The following is a 22,703-nucleotide window of genomic DNA, read 5'->3' as shown; positions in this document are numbered from 1 at the left end:
AAATAAGGAGGAAAAGTAGTTTAACATGTTCATATAATCCAAAAGAATTTATTGGGATACAATTCTGCCCTAAGATTTGTAGATGGAAACAACCCTATTGAAACTTAATTTTTTTTTCATCAAACCCATACGTGTGGAGTATCTATGGATAGGTCTTCAAAAATGATATTGAGGTTTCTAATATCATTTTTATCTAAACTGAATAGTTTGCGCGAGAGACACTTCCAAAGTGGTAAAATGTGTGTGTGTGTGTGTCCCCCCCTGTAACTTTTAAAATAAGAGAATGATAAAACTAAAAAAATATAAGATGTACATTACCATGCAAACTTCCACCGAAAATTGGTTTGAACGAGATCTAGTAAGTAGTTTAAAAAAAAACAATAAATTTTGGGGGTTCCCCATATTTAGGACTGAAATTCAAAATTTTTTTTTCATCAGACCCATACGTGTGGGGTATTTATGGATAGGTCTTCAAAAATGATATTGAGGTTTCTAATATAATTTTTTTCTAAACTGAACAGTTTGCGCGAGAGACACTTCCAAAGTGGTAAAATGTGTGTGTGTGTGTGTGTCTGTGTCCCCTGTAACTTCTAAAATAAGAGAATGATAAAACTAAAAAAAATATATGATGTATATTACCATGCAAACTTCCACCGAAAATTGGTTTGAACGAGATCTAGTAAGTAGTTTTTTTTAATACGTCATAAATGGTACGGAACCCTTCATGGGCGAGTCCGACTCGCACTTGGCCGCTTTTTTTAAATTCCTCATCGTATTATTCTACTTCGGGACTGATATCAAGTGTCAATTACATCCACCCTTTATCAGGCCTGATATCAGGCCCGACGTCGGACCCGAGCAAGAGTATTTTTCCGTTTCACCAAATATCAGCACATCGTTGACAATCATTGAAATGTGAAAAAATGGTTCATATGCAAAAATATCAACATTGAACTTTTTTGGCAATAAAATAAAATAAAGACTAAGTATTTTTTACATTACAAATATGTATTGCTAACGATGTGCTGATATTCCGTGAAACGGAAAATCGGAAACTGGCCCGTAATCGGGTGCGATGCCACTGATATCAAGTGCGAATTTGTTAACGATGTGCTGATATTCAGTGAAACAGAAAATGACTTTTAACCTTACATTCACAATAATTTTACTCTCTCTATTTCCTTAATATTCTCTCTCGCCTGGCGGCCATCTTATTAGCCGAAAATTAAAGTAAGGACGCTAAGCACAAAGAATTTCGTACATTGCTCCGACACGTCAAATCTCTGAACGCCTGGGACAGCAATAAAATCACGTAAATGCGATATAGGTAGAAAATGGCAAGTAAATGTATGAAATTCTTTGTTCTTAGCGTCCTTACTTTATCTAAAATAGCAAGTCATGCGCTACAAGGTCTATAGAAGCCTTATCTTATGGACTTCGATTGTCAGGCCGGGCATTATTGGTCGAGCTTTATATGGCTGTGCATTGTATCTTCATCTGTCAGTGTCATCTGTCAAGTTCAAGTAATAACAATAACATAACCCTCAATCACAAAGTTAACTTTTATTTTCCAAGAATAATTAATTAACTGATAAGTTTGTACAACCAATCAAGTTTAATGATTCGTAAGTGATACTTAGTAACTTACTGCGGTTCGCTGTGCGTAACTCGCGGTCACGCTCTGTGATTGTGAGAGTGGTGTGAGATTTAAAGATTTAATCAAACGTTTGTTATCAATTGATAAGCTGATAAGAATGAATATTATTTCGGTTACGTTACTCGCTCTGTGTGTGTTTGCTTCGCAGACGGAAAGCGCTGAATTTGCAACGATGACGAAGCAATTAAAAGTGTTGGTTTCTTCGAATGATTACCCTGAGGCGGGGTTACAGGTTCTACGGGAACAGTAAGTATTGACGTTTTATTGATAGAAAGAAATCTTTAATACTTTATGGAAGATATAATTATTTAATTTTTTCCCACTTTCTAAATCCAATTTTTTATTTATCATTTGATGATAAATATCTCGTTATGTTAGTAATTTAGTTTTAAGTTTGTATAACTTAGTAAGGACAATTGGTACACCCCACAGGGGTCCATGTGAAATTTTTCGTATTATTATTGTTATGTACTTAAACACTTAAATAATAAATAAATATTATTGGACATTATTACACAAATTGACTAAGTCCCACAGTAAGCTCAATAAGGCTTGTGTTGAGGGTACTTAGACAATGATACATATAATATATAAATATATTTATAAATACTTAAATACATAGAAAACACCCATGACTCAGGAACAAATATCCATGCTCATCACATGAATAAATGCCCTTACCAGGATTTGAACCCGGGACTTAAAGAAATATTGATTATATCAGATTGAACATAATAAGATAAGATATTTATTTGTAAAGTCATGTACATGACTAGGTACTATGTTATCTTGGAACATAATTGTGTAATACAAAGGCAAACTTATCACTAATTTCTGACTGAAACCACTTATTCTTGTTACTACCACACACATTCTTATTACTACACAGCATTAATGATATAATTAATACTTGAAAAATATCTCATGGGTACCTGATGTGTAAATAAATGTTTACAGTTTTACAGTTCTCCAGAGTCGGTACAACCACTTTGGAGAGGAAGGCATCACACAAAACAAGGAGGAACTGCTCCAACTGGCTCCTGGCATCTCTGCCTTGGTCTGGGTTTCACATCACCCTATCACTAAGGAACTGCTAGATAAAGCTGGTAGGTTGCATGACAAGGTGTTTTTATAATAACTTGCAATATTTTATGATGTCAATATTTGACGGCCTGTCCTAGTGGGTACACTGGGTACGTGGGTAGTGAGCCTGCCTGGGAAGGGCATTTATTTGTGGCCTGAGCACAAATTGTTCCCGAGTCATGGGTGTTTTCTATGTATGTATCTATATTATAATATTGTTGCCTACGTGCCCACAACATAAAGCCTTCTTGAACTTACTGTATATTCTTCCCTGGGTCTCAAATTAATACTGCAATGTTCTTTTTAGGATTCCGTAACCAAAGGGTAAAACGGAACCCTACTACTAAGACTCCGCTGTCTGTCCGTCCGTCCGTCTGTCACCAGGCTGTATCTCATGAACCGTGATAGCAAGACAGTTGAAATTTTCACAGATGATGTATTTCTGTTGCCACTATAACCACAAATACCAAAAAGTACGGAACCCTCGGTGGGCGAGTCCGACTCGCACTTGTCCGGTTTTTTAATAATAGGGTCCCGTTTTACCCTTTGGGTACGGAACCCTAAAAATATGGCATTGACGCATCAAGGCGGTCTATTCTGTTTACAGTTTTTCCTAGTGGCGCCCCCTTACGCAGAGGTTTGCGTAATATTCCCTATTGGTTCAACAGTTTAAGCATGAAGAGGTCATAGACAGACTGACATTCTATTGGTTACTCTGTAATTAGTTTATTGAAACTTTACTGCAAAGTACCACAATATTTACCAGTGAAGTAAAACACTTAGTCAGGAAATCAAACTATAGCTCGTGTCATCCACGATGACGCGCAGATTTGTCAAATCTAACCTTTAATTACATGGCAATACGGGTCAAGGCAGGCGTCTTTGTGAATGATACTATCTATAATCCCAATAAACACTCACTGCCCCTCAGCCAGACTTCAGTCACTCTTGTAAAACTTGTGCTAGTGCCAATTCTTGAGATTAGGTTGTTATCCTATTTAGATTTATAGTTTCATTTAAAATATTAGCATTTATGCATTTAATTTTTATACCCTCTATGAAAAATGTATTATTTCGTTAAATGTTACGTATATTTTTTATCTTATCTCCACGAGTATTACGTAAAGGTTAACCATTTAACCTAGACCCATACTTATATAAAATATCGTGTGATCAAAATAATGTTTTCCTTTTTAAGGTATTAATAATCAGCTCTTCCATGTCTTCTACTCTGTCAGCCAAAAAACATTAAATAATAAAGACTGAATGTCCAAATAAAACCAGGCGCCTCTTATTAGTAGATTGCATTATCATCCGACTTACATTATGTATGCAAGTTTTCAGCTCAATCGGAAAGTAGGTAAAATTTAGCTGCCAAGATTTGACACTAACAAAATAACATACATGCCAGGGCGAAAAGTATAATTATTAAAACTTGTGAAAACGTTCTATTGTGGGTCACAAATCAGTTTGTCCGGTTCAGTCCGGTTCTACTATCCGTTCTATTGTGGGTCACAAATTAGTTTGTCCGGTTCAGTCCGGTTCTACCATCGGCGAGAGTGCCAATCGCCAAAATTACCTTTTATCGATCTCCACCATTATAGGTCCTTCTCTCAAAGTGGTGGGAACGGCATCGGCCGGCTACAACCACTGCAATGTGGACGAGCTCAAGGCGCGCGGCATCAAGTTATCGAACACACCAGACGTGCTCAGTCCAGCCGTCGCTGAGGTCGCTATTGCGCTTATGCTGGGCGCTGGCAGGCGCTTTACGGAGAATTTGGAACAAGTTCACAGGTAATGTTGCTGTTATATTTCTTGTAGGCGCTTATTTCTCGATATAAAACTAGGTTGTCAAATACGTGAGGATACGCTCGGTCCAGCGGTAGCTGGATCGCTATTGCGCTAATGCTGGGCGCTGGCAGGCGCTTTACGGAGAATTTGGAACAAGTTCACAGGTAATGTTGCTGTTATATTTCTTGTAGGCGCTTATTTCTCGATATAAAACTAGGTTGTCAAATACGTCAGGATACGCTCGGTCCAGCGGTAGCTGGATCGCTATTGCGTTGATGCTGAGCGCTGATAGGCGCTTTACGGAGAATTTGGAACAAGTTCACAGGTAATGTTGCTATTATATTTCTTGTAGGCGCTTATTTCTCGATATAAAACTAGGTTGTCAAATACGTCAGGATACGCTCGGTCCAGCGGTAGCTGGATCGCTATTGCGCTGATGCTGGGCGCTGGCAGGCGCTTTACGGAGAATTTGGAACAAGTTCACAGGTAATGTTGCTGTTATGTTTCTTGTAGGCGCTTATTTCTCGATATAAAATTAGTTGAAGACCTGCGGCGTCAAGTTGTCCAACACACTAGATGTGCTGAGTCCAGCCGTCGCTGAGGTTGCTATTGCGCTGATGCTGGGCGCTAACAGGCGCTTTACGGAGAATTTTATGGCCTAGTGCCTGCCTGCCTGCTAATATTTATTGTAGGTGTTTATTTCATCTACATATAGTCTCACCTAGTGCTAGCCGAGTTTTAATGGCAATTGACAATTAACCATCAGAAATTGAACCGTAATCCGAACCGGACGGTTACAGTTTACGTTTCAATTTATATTGGTTATAGATCAATTGCATTAACGTTTCGGCCAACACTGGTCTCACCTGATGAGACAGAAAACAGGACCGAAGAACTAACCCACTTATTACATATTAGTATACATTAGTGTAAATATAGCTATATAGAGGTCGTAGACAAAGAAATACCAACACAGTCCAATGTAATAATTAAAATAGAAGAAAATTAAGTCTTTATGTGGTCTTTATTATCTTGCGTTTAATAGCCTCCCGAGTCTCGTTGAATACACGATGTTTTTACTGAGTTCCGTTCCCTTTGGCTTATGGCTCAGTTCATTTAAGAAAACTATATATATGCACGCTCGTAAGGGTCTTATCAGATCAAATTATTATCTTCAAGATGGAGTTAATTAAAATACTGATTTTTAAGAAATTAACTTGATTTAAGCTAGGGAAAGCACTCGAATTAACTAAGTTCAAAAAAGAAACATTGGCTCTCCTAAATGTGCAATCAGCATCAATTAGATAATGTCGGCCAAATTTGTTGGAACTTTGGAAGACACCCTTATTTCTATAGTTATAAAGGTGTTATGAATACGATATATTTTTTTGCCAGCATAATGTATGATATGAATGTTAATAAAACTACTAAATATAACTGAAATGGTCATTTAATTTTGGTTTCAGTCATTTAAACTTACAAATAATAATAAAAAAAACCTTTGTAATGTACTTAAATTTATGCAAAATACATAGTCCTTAAAGTTATGTGAACAAAATATTTTTATTAAAAATAATGAGGTATACTTTGTGATGCTTAGGTATGTTCTATGTACCAAAATGTATTTTTGTTATTTTCTAAAAACTACAATATATCAATATTGTAATACTTTCTGCAAGGCAACATTAAATTTAATTATACCTGTTTTTAAATTATATTACTACATACAAATTTGCTGTTAAAAGTTGTACCATAATAGACAGCAAAAATCTACTAATATGTAAGAACTATAACATAATCTGTGCTAATACTGTACAACTGTTAACTGCAAAAACACATCAAATTAAATAATAAGATAGCATTAAATTTGATTTCATTTCAGCAAGCCTCAAACATTCAAGATTTCTCCTTCTCCTCATCAGAACTATCATCCCTTCCCAGTACTTCCTTTTTTTCTTCACCCATAGCCTCCCAATAAGAAGGTGGTGCGGACCCACTAGCTTCCAGAGAACTTTCAAGTCTATCAACCACTTGTATGGGTATCTCCAGCACTAAGTTACGGTGTGGCATTGGTATCACAGCGGTAATAGCTACAGCATAATCTCTGGCTATAATCTTCGAATGATCTAATGATGCAAGCCCAGCTGGAATGGTAATCTCATCCGAGAATGTTTTGGTTTCACCACTCTGCATGGCACCATATTTAATATCAGTTTCTTTGACATCTTCCTCAATTCTTGCCTCTTTCTTTCCTTTTACTGTAAAGGAGTCCACTTGAATTAATTTTATCTCAACTGCCTTTAAAGTAAGATTTGTACTGTTCTCAACTTCATAGTCAATTTTAACACTGCCACCGGGTTTCAGTACGGAGTTGGCTACAGTAGCCTTAATGTTCACAATGCTCTTCTTGCTTGAAAATAAAGAGCCTAATTGAAACAAACTTGTCTGTTCTCCGTAAACGGTTGGTTCAGTTGGCAATCTTGGTGTCACTCCGGAAACAACAGTTATTTTCTTCTTGTAATGCTTGTTGAAACTTAATAGCTCTGACTTTTCAAATTTGATGCGGACATAGTATTTTATATTACACCAAACTGTGTATTGAGGGCTTTTGTTCATATATTTCAGTGACCCTGGTATGTTTTGTGGTAGTTGATAGTTAAATTCAGTCTCATAACTTCCTGCGGGCAATGGTTCTCCTTTTACATTATCATAAATAATATTTTCTACATCCACATAGTTTTCTGAATTCCTGTATGTACACAGTTGATCATTGGACTTCTGAAAGTCATCGTCAAGTACCAGCCACCCATGCCCTTTCAGAGACACTATTATCTTACTAAAAACAGTTTCTTTGTCCAAACAATACTTGATCTTACCTGAAACTGTGCTTCCTGGCGTGTACACACCGTCTACTGGCTTAAACAAGTTGATTTCGCAGTACACACCCATGATAGAAATGTTGTGATCTCAATTTCACAACAAACACGTCCTCTTTCAAATGTTTTTGATCATAAATGTTGATGCAATCGTTTGTTTTATCAGATTGTGTTATCTCAGTATTAATATTTCTAATAGAACACTTAAAAGTAGTAAAGTAGTAACTTTTATGATAAACTAACACAACTACGAGTAATGAAACTTGTCATCTTTTGTTTGGAATTTTGGGCGTTGTTTAACTTAGGAAAAAACCAAACAAAATTAAGAATTCAATTTATTCAATGCATGATGCATAATTAAACCCTATGGCCTTGTAAATAGAGTCTTAATTTCTAAAATGCTATTTGTAAATATGTACTTAGCTTTGACAGTTAACGGAGAGCGCGTTCATGATAACAATTTTATTATATCGGATGCGTTCGGTTATTACTATTAATGACAAAATTAATGAATACCTGATTTTGGTCATGTACTCGGTCTCACTTGGTATTCTACATTAGTACTGCACGCTTCTTGCATGTTTAATTCCTAGTAAACTTCATTTAACCAATAAACTTTCGTCAATCACTAAGCTTAGTAACCTAGGATAAATCTAGTTTTTTTTTTCGATTCTAAATTATTGCATCCCCTTTAGATCCTTTTCTTTTCCAAGAACCATTAATGCCCTCGGCCATCACTTCCCAATAGGTCGGTGGATCATCCCTGGGCGAGTTTATTTCTACATTTGCAAAGGTACAACGAGCACAGCTAGAAACACAATAGTTTTCCTCATCGCTGCTCGATACAGTTTTTATTACTTGAAATGGTATTTCTAGAGGCATATCTACATGTAAGCCTGGTAATCTAACAACAGTCATTACAGCATAATCTCGGGCTAAAAATTTACAATGCTCGATCGAAGCACAATGTTCAGGAATTCTGATTTCTGCAGTAAATTTCACTATTTCTCCACCTGGTATAGTCGCATAACTAAACTCAGCACCCTCTACATCGGTATAATTTTTAAAAACGCTGCCTCCCATTGAAGTGTATTGGTCGACTTCTGATATTTTCACTTGAATACCTTTGATTGTTTTATTCGCATCATTGTTGATCTCATATTCCACTTTCACACGCTCACCAGGTCTGAGAACCGAAGTCATCATAAGGGCCTTCAGGTTGACAATGTCTTTTTTACGTAGGCATAGAGGGTTGATTTGAAGTAAGCTTTTCTGGTCACCGTACACTAAAGGCTTCATGGTAAGACGTGGTGTCTGAACTGAAATCACGTGTATCTCTTTTTCGTACTGCTTGTCCGGTGTAAAAAAATTCAGCATCTCAAACTTAATAGATACAACGTATTTGACATAGCATTTCACAAGGTACTTCACAGTTCCCTTAAAATAGTCTGTTGTTGCCGGAATATTATGAGGGAGTTGAAAACTGAACTGAGTATTGAATTGTCCTACTGGATGAGAGTCCGTCTCGAAAGTGTATAAGACTTCGTCTAAATTTACGTATATTTCATCGTTGGTGTAAGTATACATGCGTCTTCTTCTCTTCTTCGTTAAATCTTCTAGGTAAAGATGTCCACGACCCCTTAAGGATACAGTTATCGATCTAAAGTTGTATTCTTCATCGATGGCGTATCTTATTCCTCCGGTTATGAAGCTTCCAGGTTGGTATGTATGTCTCCCGTTATCATCCGCTGGTTTACACAAACTTATTTGACAAAAGATACCCATAACAAATGCGTTGGTATTGCCGCACTATTTCATTATAAAATATACTGTCCGTTCGATGTTTCTTTAAACATTGAATGCACTGGGCGGATATTTCGTGTACCTCCTCGTCATTATTATCATAAATAGATAAGGTTAATCTATGTATATATCTTTAAGATATAATACTTACAACAAAAGATCGTAAGAGGGATTGTTTATTCATCGATAATTTCTGTTTGCAGTGGACAATGGGAGATAGGTTTCCAGAAAGTGTTGGGCCGGGAGATCCGCGGCAGCACGGTCGGCGTGTTCGGACTCGGAGGCATCGGGCAGGCCATCGTGAAGAGACTGTCCGGGTTTGAGGTTGAGAAGTTCCTTTACACGGGACACAGGGAGAAGCCACAAGGTAATTGGAATGTTTTAATAATGTTAATGTTTAAAACCGGTCTCCTTGGCCAATCAGCGACACCAAGGCCGTTTTGTCCAATCGACGGCGCGGAGTTCTTTCAGATATTTTTGGACTTCGTCACTTCAAAGATAGTTAGGAAGCCGAGACAGACGGAGACATTAGCTATCGTTTATAAATTCTATTTAAGTGTATCTGCGCTATGCGTTATCTGAGTGAGTCCCTGATTCTTGACTAGAAAGAATACTTATAACTCTGTCGAAATTATAACCACTCTACTGGACCGCCGTTTTCAAGGACCCTTGCCTTATTTTTTAATACACTCCGTTGCTCTTGGAAGCAGGGCCCAGACCCCGTCCGTGCTAAACAACTAGGTCTACCTCGTTTATTACATCCTTTTGATTATTTCTGTATCTTACTAAAACTCACGAAATATTTCAGCGAAGGCACTTGGTGCCCATTTCGTGTCCAAGGATGAGCTCCTGGCACAGAGCGACTTCGTGATCCTCGCTGTGCCCTTAACCAATGAGACTAAGCTGATGGTGAACAAGGAACTTCTGGGGAAGATGAAGAAGAACGCCATACTCATCAACGTTGGCAGGGGAGGTAAGTTTATTATTGTTTCTTACTTAAGAAATAATATTTTAACTCCTGTTACCATTGTAGAAATCCTGATAAAAAAAAATTGCAGAGAATAAGGAAAATATTAAATATTTTCTTCCTTCCTTAACCTTTCATCTGTGATTAGTCAACTCTATGGCCACTGCTTTATTCTCACAGCACAAGTATAAGTTTACATCTATGCCAAGTCAGTTATACTTGTATACGCTTTTCGAACTATCTCTTAGGAATAAATTGGTGAAATGAAAAAGGTGTTCCTGGCGCTGACTCTACATTAAATTTATTACTAGGTTACATAGAGTTTAAAAACATTCTGATACTATGTTGTAAGGATCGCCACTTGTCTGCGAATATAATCAAATCAAATATAATCAAATATTATAGGACATTATTACACAAATTGACTAAGTCCCACAGTAAGCTCAATAAGGCTTGTGTTGAGGGTACTTAGACAACGATATATTTTATATGTATGCGTTTTGGATTAGGAGCTATGAATTTATTTAGTAAGTAGGTACCTAATTCTATTACTTGACGTAAAGTTGACGCAACTGCCTAGCGTCATCATTTTCCATAACGCTTACTAGACGCCTACGCTCAAAAGACGCTAGCGTAGTATCTAAGCTAGCGCATGCAGTAGTTGCGTGGAGCGTCTTCTCTTATACCTCCTAATTTATTTTACCTGTCCGACAGACCTAGTAGACCAAGACGCGCTATACGACGCGTTAAAAAACAAACAGATCTACGCAGCCGGACTAGATGTGACCACCCCAGAACCACTACCTAAGGACCACAAACTTCTGACCCTGCCCAACCTCTGTAAGTATAGATATATCTGGAGTTGAACTTTCCAGACAAACTTTCTTCAAGATCACATTATAGTCAAGTGGTCTTACCGGAAGATCAGCTTAACTCTATACATATATGTATTATATGTTTCAGGTTTCTTTTGTATGCAATTTTAGTTTATCAATAATACAATAAATGATTTCTAATTGTCATAAAAAAAGCTAAGCATGCTAGAATTTTGAGGTTTACAAGAATATCAAATCCACTTTTTAATGACTGTATGAAATAAATATATTCGAAAGCGGAATAGCAAAAATCATGTTTTTACAATGCATTTCTGTAAACTTGATTCCATTATTACTGTCATTATAGTACATTACGATACAAGTGCGAAAAATAGGAAATTCGAAACGAGTGGCGATAAATAAAAACACGACCGAAGGGAGTGTTTTAAATCGACACGAGTTGCGAATTACCTATTCGCACATGTATCGTACAACGTTTTACAGTACATATGGCCCTTTAAATGTTCGACACAGTAACGTAATATGCTACTTCTCGCACTAGTGCTATAAAGTAGCCCCATATGTACTGTAATAGTACATTACGATACAAGTGCGAAAAATAGGAAATTCGAAACGAGTGGCGATAAATTAAAACACGACCGAAGGGAGTGTTTTAAATCGACACGAGTTGCGAATTACCTATTCGCACATGTATCGTACAACGTTTTACAGTACATATGGCCCTTTAAATGTTCGACACAGTAACATAATATGCTACTTCTCGCACTAGTGCTATAAAGTAGCCCCATATGTACTGTAAATTTTATTTCAGTTGTACTTCCCCACATCGGCAGCGCGACGGTGCGTACCCGTAACGACATGGCGACCCTGGCGGCGCGCAACGTCGTCAACGCACTTAGCGGGAAACCCCTGCTCACGCCCGTGCTTCCTTGACGTTTTACTGACCTCTTTTTGCATTTTTTCGAAAACGATTTTTTGTGCTCTATACACCGTGTTTTTATTGATTTCCGTTAACTTCGGGGTATCGGTAAAAACGTTAAGGGTAACTAAATGGCATAGTTAATTAAAAAAAAAAAACTTTTTTTTTAATGATTTTTATTTTTATGAAAAGTAATTAAATGTTGCATATAGCGTTGTTTTAACACAGGCATTACATTTAACTTAACCAAACAATGGAAAACTGTGACATATCAATGTCACTTCGAATATCAATCGTCCGAGATAGTATTTACGTTTAGTAGCAAATGTATTATCTCATACTAAACACTAATCAATATGTAAATAGGCCCTAAGGCAAGTGTACACGCTCGTAAGGGCCTTATAAGATAAAAATTAAATATTGATTATCTCCATAATGGAGTTAATTAGAACACCGGTGTCTTTGAGAAAGTTACTTAATTTAAGCTCAGGGATGCACCCTTAAAATTAGCGGAGAACAAAAAAACGCGGTGTATAGGTTTTTTCTGTTTTTTTTTTATATATTTGAACCCACGATTTTTGACCACCACACACATGAACGGTTAATCTGTTACTGCTGATATCCGCGGATTTTTTTTCTCATCTGTTACCAGTGGTAATTAACTGGGAAATATGATTCTACATTTTAGGGTATTATAGTGAACTAGAGACCCTTTAAAACATTTGAAACTGGGTCTCGCGAATTTACTTTATTACTTTGTCACCTTTATTTCCGACGTTTCGACACAGGTTTCACTGATCCAAAACGCGAAAGTTTTAAATGTTATATAACCCTAAATTATAGTTTCGCCATGTCCGTCTGTCTGTCTGTTTTCATGGCTATAATAGCCCTGAGTCGCCTAACTGTTACTGTGACTTTAAGGGTCTCCCCAAACCAGTCGACGCGGAGTCGGCTTTCGCCGAGTGTTTTACACCACACTATTCGCATTTAGCCGATCGACCGTCTCCGCGGTCGGACACCTGCGTTTAGCAGTCTCATCCTCCTTGCGGCCGTAGAGACGCCCGATCGCCTGCGACTTGCTATCGCAACAGTTGTAAAGCGACGGTCGGCTCTCCCGTGCTCCGTCCTGCCGTCGAGACGTCAGACAGCACACGTACAGCCGTTGAGTCCGACGAACAGATGTAGGACAGCGGGTGATCGGCAATCGTAAATCTCATTTTTGGAGACTGGTTGTTAGTAACAAACAACCTGAGTTTGAAATTGAACAGACCTGTAAGATTATTTTCCTTGGTAATTGTTACATATTATATAATAACCTGTGATGATGGATATTTTACGTAGACGGGCATGGAAAAAAAGGCTTACCAGCATTTTTACCGTCATCGGCTCTGTTCGGCCGTCGTCAGCTATGTTCGGCCGTCGAAGACGCTGAACGGCTTCCGCCAGCTCTGACCGGTCCATATCGTAGGTACTCGGCCGTGATCGGAGCCGTTCAACTCTTTCCGGCACCGTACGGCAGTATAAGGAGATTTACGAATGCGAACGTGTGCGGTAGGCTGCAAACAGCGTCGTACGAATGCGAACAGCTTTACGGCAAAACGCCGTTTTCCCGTCGAAAGACGTCGTTTCGCGTGGGCCGAGCCGATTTACGACTTATTCGCTCTTATTGCGTTGACATAAAGCTTTTTCCGTACGCGATTTGCCGAAACGGCGTCGACTAGTTTGGGGAGACCCTTAGTCAACTGCACATTTTAAGCCAATTGAAACAGGGATCTTTAAATCAGTAATGTGTTGAGTGACATGATATTATCTAGGCAGAATTGCCCGATGACATAAAGGCTACTAGAAACAATAACTTGTTTGTAACGAAACTGAAAACCTTACTTAGTCTCTGCTGCCTACTATTCGTTGCACGATTTCATATAAGTATGTAATAAAGTATGCAGGTAAAACATCCATACTCGGACTCCAATACAACTTAAATATGCATGTGTTGTGATATACGTATAAACTATAATTTTTTTTAACTAAATTATTGTTTTATATGTAATATAAATTATAGTTGTAATTTGAATGTTGTGACGTGTAAAATTATTATTTTAAAAATAAATAATTAAATTAAATTAAATTTAGTAATAAAAAATGTTTTAAATATAAAATATTATTTATTTGCTGATAAAATTGCTGTACAAAACGTTAAATTACTTTAAAGGTGTTTTAATTTGTTATTACTGAATAAATGATATAGTCTATTACATAACCATTTTTTTTTCTTAACACAATATGTTTGGAAACAATAATTAAAATCAAATATACTTGGCCACAACTTGGCACTGAGTAAAAATAAACATTAAAATTACGGATAGACATTTTAGAATAAGAATATCTTAGTATTTATTATTTACAAACACTTTTTGACAGATTCACGTACTCGCACACAAACATAACATCAATCTCAAAAATAACTGCTTCTTTTAGAAATTTTTATGTATGGTCACGTCTGAAAATATCGATACGAAAAAAGTGCCAAAAATATGTATACACGACTTTATTGCCCATACATAATTACATATATTAAGTTAGTGTATACATATTTTTGGCACTTTTTTCGTATCGATATTTTCACACGTGACTGTACTTATTGAATAGTTCTAATCTAATACTTATAATGATACCCACAATACAACAAAAGGTTTTAATAATAAGTTATAAACATGCTATTTATTTTTGAGACTGAGTGAGACATATTCAGTATCTACCTATGAGGAAATTATTTTTTATAATTTTTTTAATAATTAGGAATACATGCAATAGTTCTATAAGGCTCGACACTAACAAGCTTTAGTTCAAAGTCTGTAAAGTTAGTTAGATCTATAGATGTGCAGAAAATTCCCAAAAAGTTGGAAAAGTTCTCAAGTTTTTCTTCAAGAAAAGAGCGTACTCCCATCTTAAAGGCCGGCAACGCACTTACAACCCCTCTGGTGTTGCAGGTGTTCATGGGCGGCGGTAATCGCTTACCATCAGGTGATCCGTCTGCTCGTTTGCCTCCTGTATCATAAAAAAAACAAGATTCAGGAAAATTGCAGTTTTTGTCCTGTACAAAAATTTTACCATGTGTAAATTTCCCAATTTTGGTCTACAACAGCACATCAATAGATCCTACACTAAGTATATTTGTGTTTACTTGATTAGTTACTCTCAAGGTGCATCCTGGACTACAGCAGCCAGGTCTTTGAGGAATGGTTCTATCTGACTCTCTAAAGATAGGATGTGGCCAGTATTGCAGTTGTCGCTGCCAATGAAAGTTATCACTAGAGGCAGCTTGTTCATTTGTATTACCTGGAAATTAAAAAATATATATATTAGAGGACATCTTACACAGATCGAACTGGTCCCAAACTAGGTAAAGCTTGTACTATGGGTACTAAGTGATGTACCTATATGTATACATACTTATATACATAGAAAACATCCATGCCTCAAGAACAAATATCTGTGTTCATCACATAAATAAATGCCCTTAGGGATTCATACCCAGGACCATCGGCTTCATAGGCAGGGCCACTACCCACTAGGCCAGACCGTTTGACGGTTGGTACAACTTTTAAATGGAATTATTGTATTTATAAATACAAATAAATCAGCAGCATGTCTATCACATCTTACTATGTCTCTTGTGACTTCATATATCAAATTTAATTTCAATATAAGCTTACAGTAAATAACAACCGAAGAGCTTACATGGAAAATACAAAATTATAACTTATTTATACATATTTAAACGAAATAAAGGAATATGAAGTAATTTAATTTGTTTTTAGAGTTATACATGTTTAACAAATTTGAGTATATAATTAAAATACAAATCAATAACTAAATAATAAACAAAACCAAATAAATACAGAGGCCAAGATTCTTTTTGGATCGCTGAGCCAAAGCAGTCAGTTAGTTAGTTAAATAAATACAACAATTTTCTTTATGTATATTGCAAATGTAACTAATATGAAGTGGTGCACAACAAGGCAGGACATGTTAGAAGTGCAGGTAATAGTATTTTACTGGCTGCATGGTTACTGAATAGTGTTGAAAACATTCTGCCAAACAAAACTTGAACTGTACAAAACAAATTGTGAGATAGGCTTGAGTCGGTCAGGACCAAAGAACTAAAAGGAATGAAATCCGATCACTGACCGAAAGGAACTAGTTCCTCTTAAGCGCTCTTAATCAGTCTCGGTCATTTAGTTCAGTACTTGGTATGTCGGTACCCAGTAACAAATCAGTCGAGCGAATGATCAGAATGAGTCAAGGTCAAGAAAGTCACTCGCTCACGCTCTCGCTGTTTATTTGATTGAGATTTGCTCCTGAACTAAAGGAACTAAAAGAGCGAACTAGTTCCTTTGACCGATTGATCGAGATCGGAGCGCTCTTTTTAAAGACCGAGCGGGCACAACTCTATGATGATGTGAGATGACAAAATATGTTAGTCATGGAATGGTTACTGTCATGGAATGGTTACTAAATCGTAAGGAACGACTATAACGCTTTAGTTTCTTTTTTATCTTACCTGATAACTGGAATACATTGATATGATAGTCTTGTTCCGCCCTAAACCAAGTTTACTGGCCTGATCAGTCGCCATACCGAACGTTGATATGAAATTAGGCCTAAGCGCAAGCTGCGGCGCCCTCTCAGTCACCGCACGCACCAGAGGGACTCCATCTCTGTCTGTTATTATTATGCTATGTAAGCCATTTACTCTGTAACGTGAATAAACAAAGTTAATACTGTTAAACATGCTTTCCGCTCACTTTATGTGCAATTTGAACTGTGAACATACTTTTCCAGTAAATGGTTTAAATATTTACGCAAATCATCAACCATTATGGGGCGTTACCGATTAATTTAAAATTGAATATAAAAACAAGAATGGTATCGTATCGTGTTGAGATTGTAGGTTGACAAGTGACAGCTGAGATTGACATTATTGACGATGAAATCGGTGACATTTCATTGAATGTGATATTGTTCGAGACATTGATATAGGATCTTTATTTACAATTTTTTATTATGATTTAGGATCTAATTGTGAAACTCAGATTACATTATAGATACATATTTGAGCAAGATTTCGTTTTAGCTATATTAAAATAACATTTTTTCATATTGTTTTTAAAAAAATTCAACGGTTTAAATAGCCTTTACAAAAGTTATTTTATCAGGCGTTAATAAAACTAACTGAAACGGACTGGAATTTTCATAGACAACTGACTTTTGACATCTTTGTTTTGATTCTCGTACGAATTCCAGTTTTTTTGCCTGCTGCAACAATTTTGTGCTAATAATAATATGACAACAAAGTCTATAGAAAAAGGGCGGGAAACTTCGACCTGTGCGCGCGTCTTTTTTTACATTTAACAAATTTTAAATAATTTTTGTGTTAATAGTGGTCCACTCTGTGTAAATACTTTGTAAATATCATTAGTAGTTAGTTTATTATATTTTGTATATATACATTCATCACCTAGGTAAGTTATTTGTACATTTTTCACCGCCATGAGCGGTGACGACGATGATCCGCATGACCCAGGGGGAGGTTGTCCTCCGGTTCCCCATACAATCACGATCGACTACAATAATAAATCTGATAAAGAAATGATGGAATATCACAGCGTGGATACAGATAGCTCTATATCCTCTGTGGCTAGGAAACGAAGGACAGCATCAAGGAAGATATGTCGTCATTGCAATAAAAAAAAGCGACATAATAAAGATAAAAATAGGGATAGGGAATCTATCAAAGATGATTGCGATTGTCAGGTTTCCATAAACCATAATAATGATAGTAGACATTCTCACGCTCCACTTACAGCTCCTGCCCCTGCTCCTGCTCCGGCCCCGGCCCCGGCCCCAGCCGCGATTCCTGCTGATGTTATCACCTCACAGCCCACAGCTAGGAAACAATATATTAATTCAGATTGTTCACCATACATTGTACATGTACAGAAGCAACAAGAATCTCCCAGCGATGGCACTTCTATACATTCAGTTGCTTTTGGCAACTTTTTAAAACGCAATCATTTTAAAAACATTGTAAATGGCAGTGTTAAGCGTATAGGTCGCAATAGAATCTCACTATCATTTTCAAAATATGAGGATGCCAACCAATTTCTGCAAGACAGTCGACTGAATGAGAATAGATATAAAGCATTCATTCCATCCTTTAATGTTATTAAAATGGGTGTAGTTAAAGGTGTTCCATCTGAAATGTCTTTGGATGAGGTGAAGGAAAACATCAGTGTTCCAGTAGGTTGTGGTGAAGTCTTAAAGTTGAGGAGGATTAATTATAAAGTCATGGTGGATGGTTCTCCAGTCTGGAAGCCATCACAAACAGTTGTTCTAACATTTGATGGCCAGGTTCTCCCAAAACGCATTTTTATGTGTTATAACGCTCTGCCAGTAGATTTATATGTATATCCAACCATCCAGTGCTTCAACTGTTGCCGGTTTGGTCACACACAGGCTCAATGTAGATCTAAACCCCGGTGTTACAAGTGTGGACAGAGTCATACTGGGTCCTCTTGCACTATTGAAGAGGATTGTGCTTCTTGTTGCCTATGCTCTGGCCTTCACTTTGCTACAAATAAGTCTCGCTGTCCGGAATATGAAAGACAGAAAAATATAAAGCTTACTATGGCCACAAGTGCTATTTCATATACAGAAGCGATAAAATTGCATCCTCCTGTGACGAAACCTTATGCAGATGTGGTTATAACCACTCCAACATCTCTACTGACCCAGACAACTAGAAATAATAATAATACAGGCACAACTACTCATTCATATAAAAAAACAGTCTTTCTGAAGCCTCGCAGCTTGCCAAAATCCCAAAAAGGTTTTGACACTGCCTCACATTACAATTTAGTTAAAGATTATAACATGCCATCTCCCTCCGGAAATGGTTGTGCCATTGTGCCACAATCTAACAATAAAACTACCAATGACCTCATATTAGAACTTATTCAACTATTAAGCATTAATCTTCATAAAAATCATTCAGAACCGTCCAACGCTGCACACATTACCAGTCCTTCTCATGTTTCCTCCAATAATGGCCAACAATTCCAAAATCCTGCAATGGAATTGTCGCAGTATCAACAATAAAAAAAGTGATTTAATACATTTAATTAAGAAATATGATCCATTTGTTATTACCCTATCTGAAACATGGCTTCGGTCTGAGTCATGTTTCAGAATTCCTGGCTATGCATGCCTCCGTGAAGATAGGTCGGATGGGCACGGTGGTGTAGCCATACTTGTTAAAAAATCATTTCATTTCACTCATGTTCCATTAGCACATAATCATGATTTTTCCATAATTTCGGCACTTGTAGATAACATTTGCATAGTTTCAGTGTACATACCTCATCCCTCACTCACCATACTTAGTGAAGTAAGAAATATCATATCATCTCTTCCTACTCCATGTTTAATATTAGGAGATTTTAATTGCCATCACCCTGCTTGGGGGTGTTACAACTCAAGCAGTTTAGGAGAGGAAATAATAGACATAGCTGATTATTATAATTTATGCATATTGAATACTGGTGTTCCTACTCGTCGGTCTGCTCCCAATGAGAATCCTAGTGCCTTAGATTTATCCATTTGTAGCTCTTCCATTGCACACTCTTTACTGTGGGAGGTACTTCCACTCTCCTATGGTAGTGATCATTTTCCAATTGTCATATCTTTTCCTTTCAAAAACAAACCATTACTTAAAAGATCTCCACTGTTGGCATATAAACTTCAAAATGCAGATTGGGATAAGTTTCGCAAACATATGGATGAGAGGTTGGGAGAATTGCCCAATGTATCTCGGCAACATTTGTTCAAATCTTCTGATGCTTTTGCTAAATTTATAATTAATGTAGCTGATGAAGTATTTCCACGTAAGAAGCCCTCTAAATTTAACATTCCCAGTCCCCCATGGTGGGATTCCGAATGTTCAGAAGCTGTTAAAAAGAGAAAACAAATTGAGTTAATGTATAATAATAACATGAGCGAAGAGAACTTTAATTCCTTCTTAGTTACTTCAAAAGAAACAAAGCAGTTTTTGAAGAAGAAGAAAGTTGACAGTTGGAGGTCTTTTTGTGCATCCTTAAGCCCCAGTACTCACCCGTCAGAAGTTTGGAGGAAAGTTAGAATGTTTAGAGGAGCTTTTGTAGAAAATAGTGGCATCAAACTTGATCATGCAGTAGCTGAATTTTTTTTAGATAGACTAGCTCCTCCATTTGCCCCATTTCCCGTGTGTCTGGAACAGTCTCCCTCGTCTAATACTGATAACGATAACTTGCAGCGTTTTAACAGTCCGTTCTCATTGTCGGAACTAAAGAATGTGCTATCTTATGTGAAGGATTCTGCACCAGGATGCGACGGTATTCCATATTCCTTTTTGACCCATTCTAGTGACAATATTTTAGGTTACTTTCTTAATATTATCAACTCAATATTTTTGACAGGCGACATTCCACCAAATTGGAAAATACAGTTAGTGTTACCCTTTCTCAAACCGAATAAACCCCGTAATGATCCAAACTCTTATCGTCCAATTGCGTTATCTTCCGTTTTAATTAAGATTTTAGAACATTTAGTTAAAAATAGGTTGGAGTGGTTTATTGAAAGTAAGAAATTATTACCTGATATTCAATATGGTTTTCGCAAAAGTAGAAGCACATTAGACTGTGTTAGTTTATTAGTTTCTGATATTCTTTTAGCCTTTTCAAAACGCGAATATGTAGTAGCTTGTTTTATAGATATCAATTCTGCCTACGATAATGTAAATATATCAATTCTTGTAAATAAATTGTTCCTCTTGGGAGTGCCTGAACGCTTATGCAATATTATTGCTGCTATGTTTTATGAACGGTCGATCAAGTTAGATTTAGATGATAAAGTATTATACAGGACAGTTTGGAAAGGACTACCACAGGGCTCTGTGTTAAGCCCCTTACTTTTTAATGTATATACATACGACCTTAGTTCTAATTTGCCAGATTATATATCTATTATACAATACGCCGATGACATAGTTCTTTACTCTAGAAATAGATCAGTACAGAAGGCCTGCGAGCATATAAATGCTAGTTTAAAGGAACTAAATGTATTTTTAAATAATAATGGGTTAGACCTTTCAGTTCCGAAAACCTCGGCGATTCTATTTTCTCCAAGAAAAAAAACTGTTCATGAAAATTTATCTTATGGTGGATCTGCAATCTCCTTTTGCGAAGAAGTTAAATACTTAGGAATTGTTTTAGACTACAATTTGTCCACCAAGGGTCATTCCAATTATGTTAAAGGTAGATGCGAACGCTCATTAAACATATTGAGATGCTTAGCTGGTGTATGGTGGGGTAGTCATCCTTTCTATTTGAAGCTTATTTATAATTCAGTTATAAGAAGCGTTGTTGATTACGGTTCTTTTCTTTTAACACCGGGTACAGAAGAAGCCTTTAAAGCATTCAATGTCATACAGAATAAGTCACTTAGGACAATCCTTGGTGCTATGCGAACCAGTCCTGCTAATGCTATGCAAGTGGAGTGTGTTGACCCACCTACGCATTTAAGACGTCAATTTTTATCTGACAGATTCATTTTTAGGACTATGCAATTTTCATCACATCCTCTGATCACAAAATTATTGACTCTTTATGATCACATACAGACATCTCCATATTGGCGTAATAGAACTCCTCCTTGTATAATTAATAGCTACCTTAAATTTAAGTCTCTGTCTTCTCCTACTGTCAGATATATTTCCCTTCCTATATACGAGAAAGACTTTGACTCTTTGACTATCTCTCCACAAGTTATTCTAGACTCCAATATTATTAAGCATATAATAAGTGCAAAACCTGTATTTAACAACTTAGTGGGCGAAAATTGGTCTGGTTGGCATCACATATACACAGATGCATCAAAACTTTCTACAAATAGTTGTGTTGGGGTTGGTGTATTTCATCACCAGTATAATGTTGTAGAAAAAATTAAACTCCCTCCAGAGTCTTCGGTATTTACTGGAGAACTATTTGGTATTTATAAAGCTCTTGAGTACGTTTGCATGTTTAATTTAAATAAATGTGTAATTATTTCAGATTCTAAAAGTTGCCTCCAACTTATATTAAAGTCACCTTTTAAAATGGCATATAATTTCCCTTTGTTATATGATATCCGAGAACTCTTGTTAAAATGCGAAAAGAAAGGGCTTACTGTAAACTTTGTATGGGTGCCAAGTCATTGTGGAATTCCCGGAAATGAGAAGGCTGATCGTCTGGCCGTAGATGCTGTTGCTTCTGGTGATATATTTCCGTATAAAAACTATTGCCATGATCTTCTGTTGCTCCCCAAAAGATATCTCAGGCTAGCCTGGGAGTTCTTTTGGTTTTGGAGCAGCCTGGAATCAGGAAGTTATTACTTTAAGATTCAAAGCGACATCCCTATAATGCCGTGGTTTTACAATAAAAACTTTAAAAGACGTGAAATATCATGTTTAACACGCATGAGATTGGGCCATACATCTGCTCCTTCTGATCTTGCTAGATTTCAATTTATAAATGACCCTAAATGTGACTGTGGTGCTGATGAGGCTGATATTAACCATATATTCTTTTCTTGTCCCTTATACGATCGCACTGTTTTTATGGAAACTTTACAATCTAAACATATTCCCTTTCCAATAGACATTCCTTCCTTGCTTATTAACCCCGATTTATATAAC

The 22,703-nt window shown here is 36.8% G+C and overlaps 4 protein-coding genes and 1 long non-coding RNA gene across 6 annotated transcripts; 1 reads left to right on the top strand and 4 right to left on the bottom strand.

The window, feature by feature from the left end:
* Positions 1 to 1,493: 1,493 nt before the first annotated feature.
* On the top strand, positions 1,494 to 14,192 carry LOC133526444 (glyoxylate reductase/hydroxypyruvate reductase-like). Of its 2 annotated transcripts, none has more exons than XM_061863079.1 (8): positions 1,494 to 1,625; positions 1,806 to 1,903; positions 2,623 to 2,763; positions 4,345 to 4,534; positions 9,414 to 9,577; positions 10,019 to 10,183; positions 10,892 to 11,017; positions 11,825 to 14,192. In XM_061863079.1, the coding sequence occupies exons 2-8, from the start codon at positions 1,864 to 1,866 to the stop codon at positions 11,944 to 11,946; spliced, it is 948 nt and encodes a 315-aa protein (XP_061719063.1). In that variant the 5' UTR covers positions 1,494 to 1,625; positions 1,806 to 1,863; the 3' UTR covers positions 11,947 to 14,192. The 2 variants fall into 2 exon arrangements, with proteins under 2 accessions (XP_061719063.1, XP_061719061.1); XM_061863077.1 differs by having other exon boundaries at positions 2,615 to 2,763.
* Positions 5,964 to 7,494, bottom strand: LOC133526443 (uncharacterized). Its single transcript, XM_061863076.1, has one exon. It carries the CDS (start codon positions 7,478 to 7,480, stop codon positions 6,428 to 6,430), a length of 1,053 nt encoding a protein of 350 aa, XP_061719060.1. The 5' UTR covers positions 7,481 to 7,494; the 3' UTR covers positions 5,964 to 6,427.
* On the bottom strand, positions 8,068 to 9,333 carry LOC133526442 (arrestin domain-containing protein 2-like). The gene has a single exon (XM_061863075.1). It carries the CDS (start codon positions 9,190 to 9,192, stop codon positions 8,080 to 8,082), a length of 1,113 nt encoding a protein of 370 aa, XP_061719059.1. The 5' UTR covers positions 9,193 to 9,333; the 3' UTR covers positions 8,068 to 8,079.
* Positions 14,193 to 14,946: 754 nt separating the features above from the next.
* Positions 14,947 to 16,915, bottom strand: LOC133526445 (ragulator complex protein LAMTOR3 homolog). The gene is made up of 3 exons (XM_061863080.1): positions 16,770 to 16,915; positions 16,497 to 16,689; positions 14,947 to 15,271 (listed from the first exon to the last, which is right to left on the bottom strand). The coding sequence occupies exons 1-3, from the start codon at positions 16,811 to 16,813 to the stop codon at positions 15,131 to 15,133; spliced, it is 378 nt and encodes a 125-aa protein (XP_061719064.1). The 5' UTR covers positions 16,814 to 16,915; the 3' UTR covers positions 14,947 to 15,130.
* A 2,589-nt stretch (positions 16,916 to 19,504) lies between these two features.
* LOC133526446 (uncharacterized) lies at positions 19,505 to 22,023 on the bottom strand. Its single transcript, XR_009800724.1, has 2 exons — positions 20,106 to 22,023; positions 19,505 to 19,941 (listed from the first exon to the last, which is right to left on the bottom strand). It is a non-coding gene; the product is annotated as an uncharacterized LOC133526446 (long non-coding RNA).
* Positions 22,024 to 22,703: the final 680 nt, after the last annotated feature.

Source organism: Cydia pomonella, chromosome 16, assembly GCF_033807575.1.
Source record: "Cydia pomonella isolate Wapato2018A chromosome 16, ilCydPomo1, whole genome shotgun sequence".
In the NCBI taxonomy this organism is placed as follows: domain Eukaryota; kingdom Metazoa; phylum Arthropoda; class Insecta; order Lepidoptera; family Tortricidae; genus Cydia; species Cydia pomonella.
The sequence above is the reverse complement of the archived record's forward strand: the minus strand, read 5'-3'. Positions and strand labels throughout refer to the sequence as shown.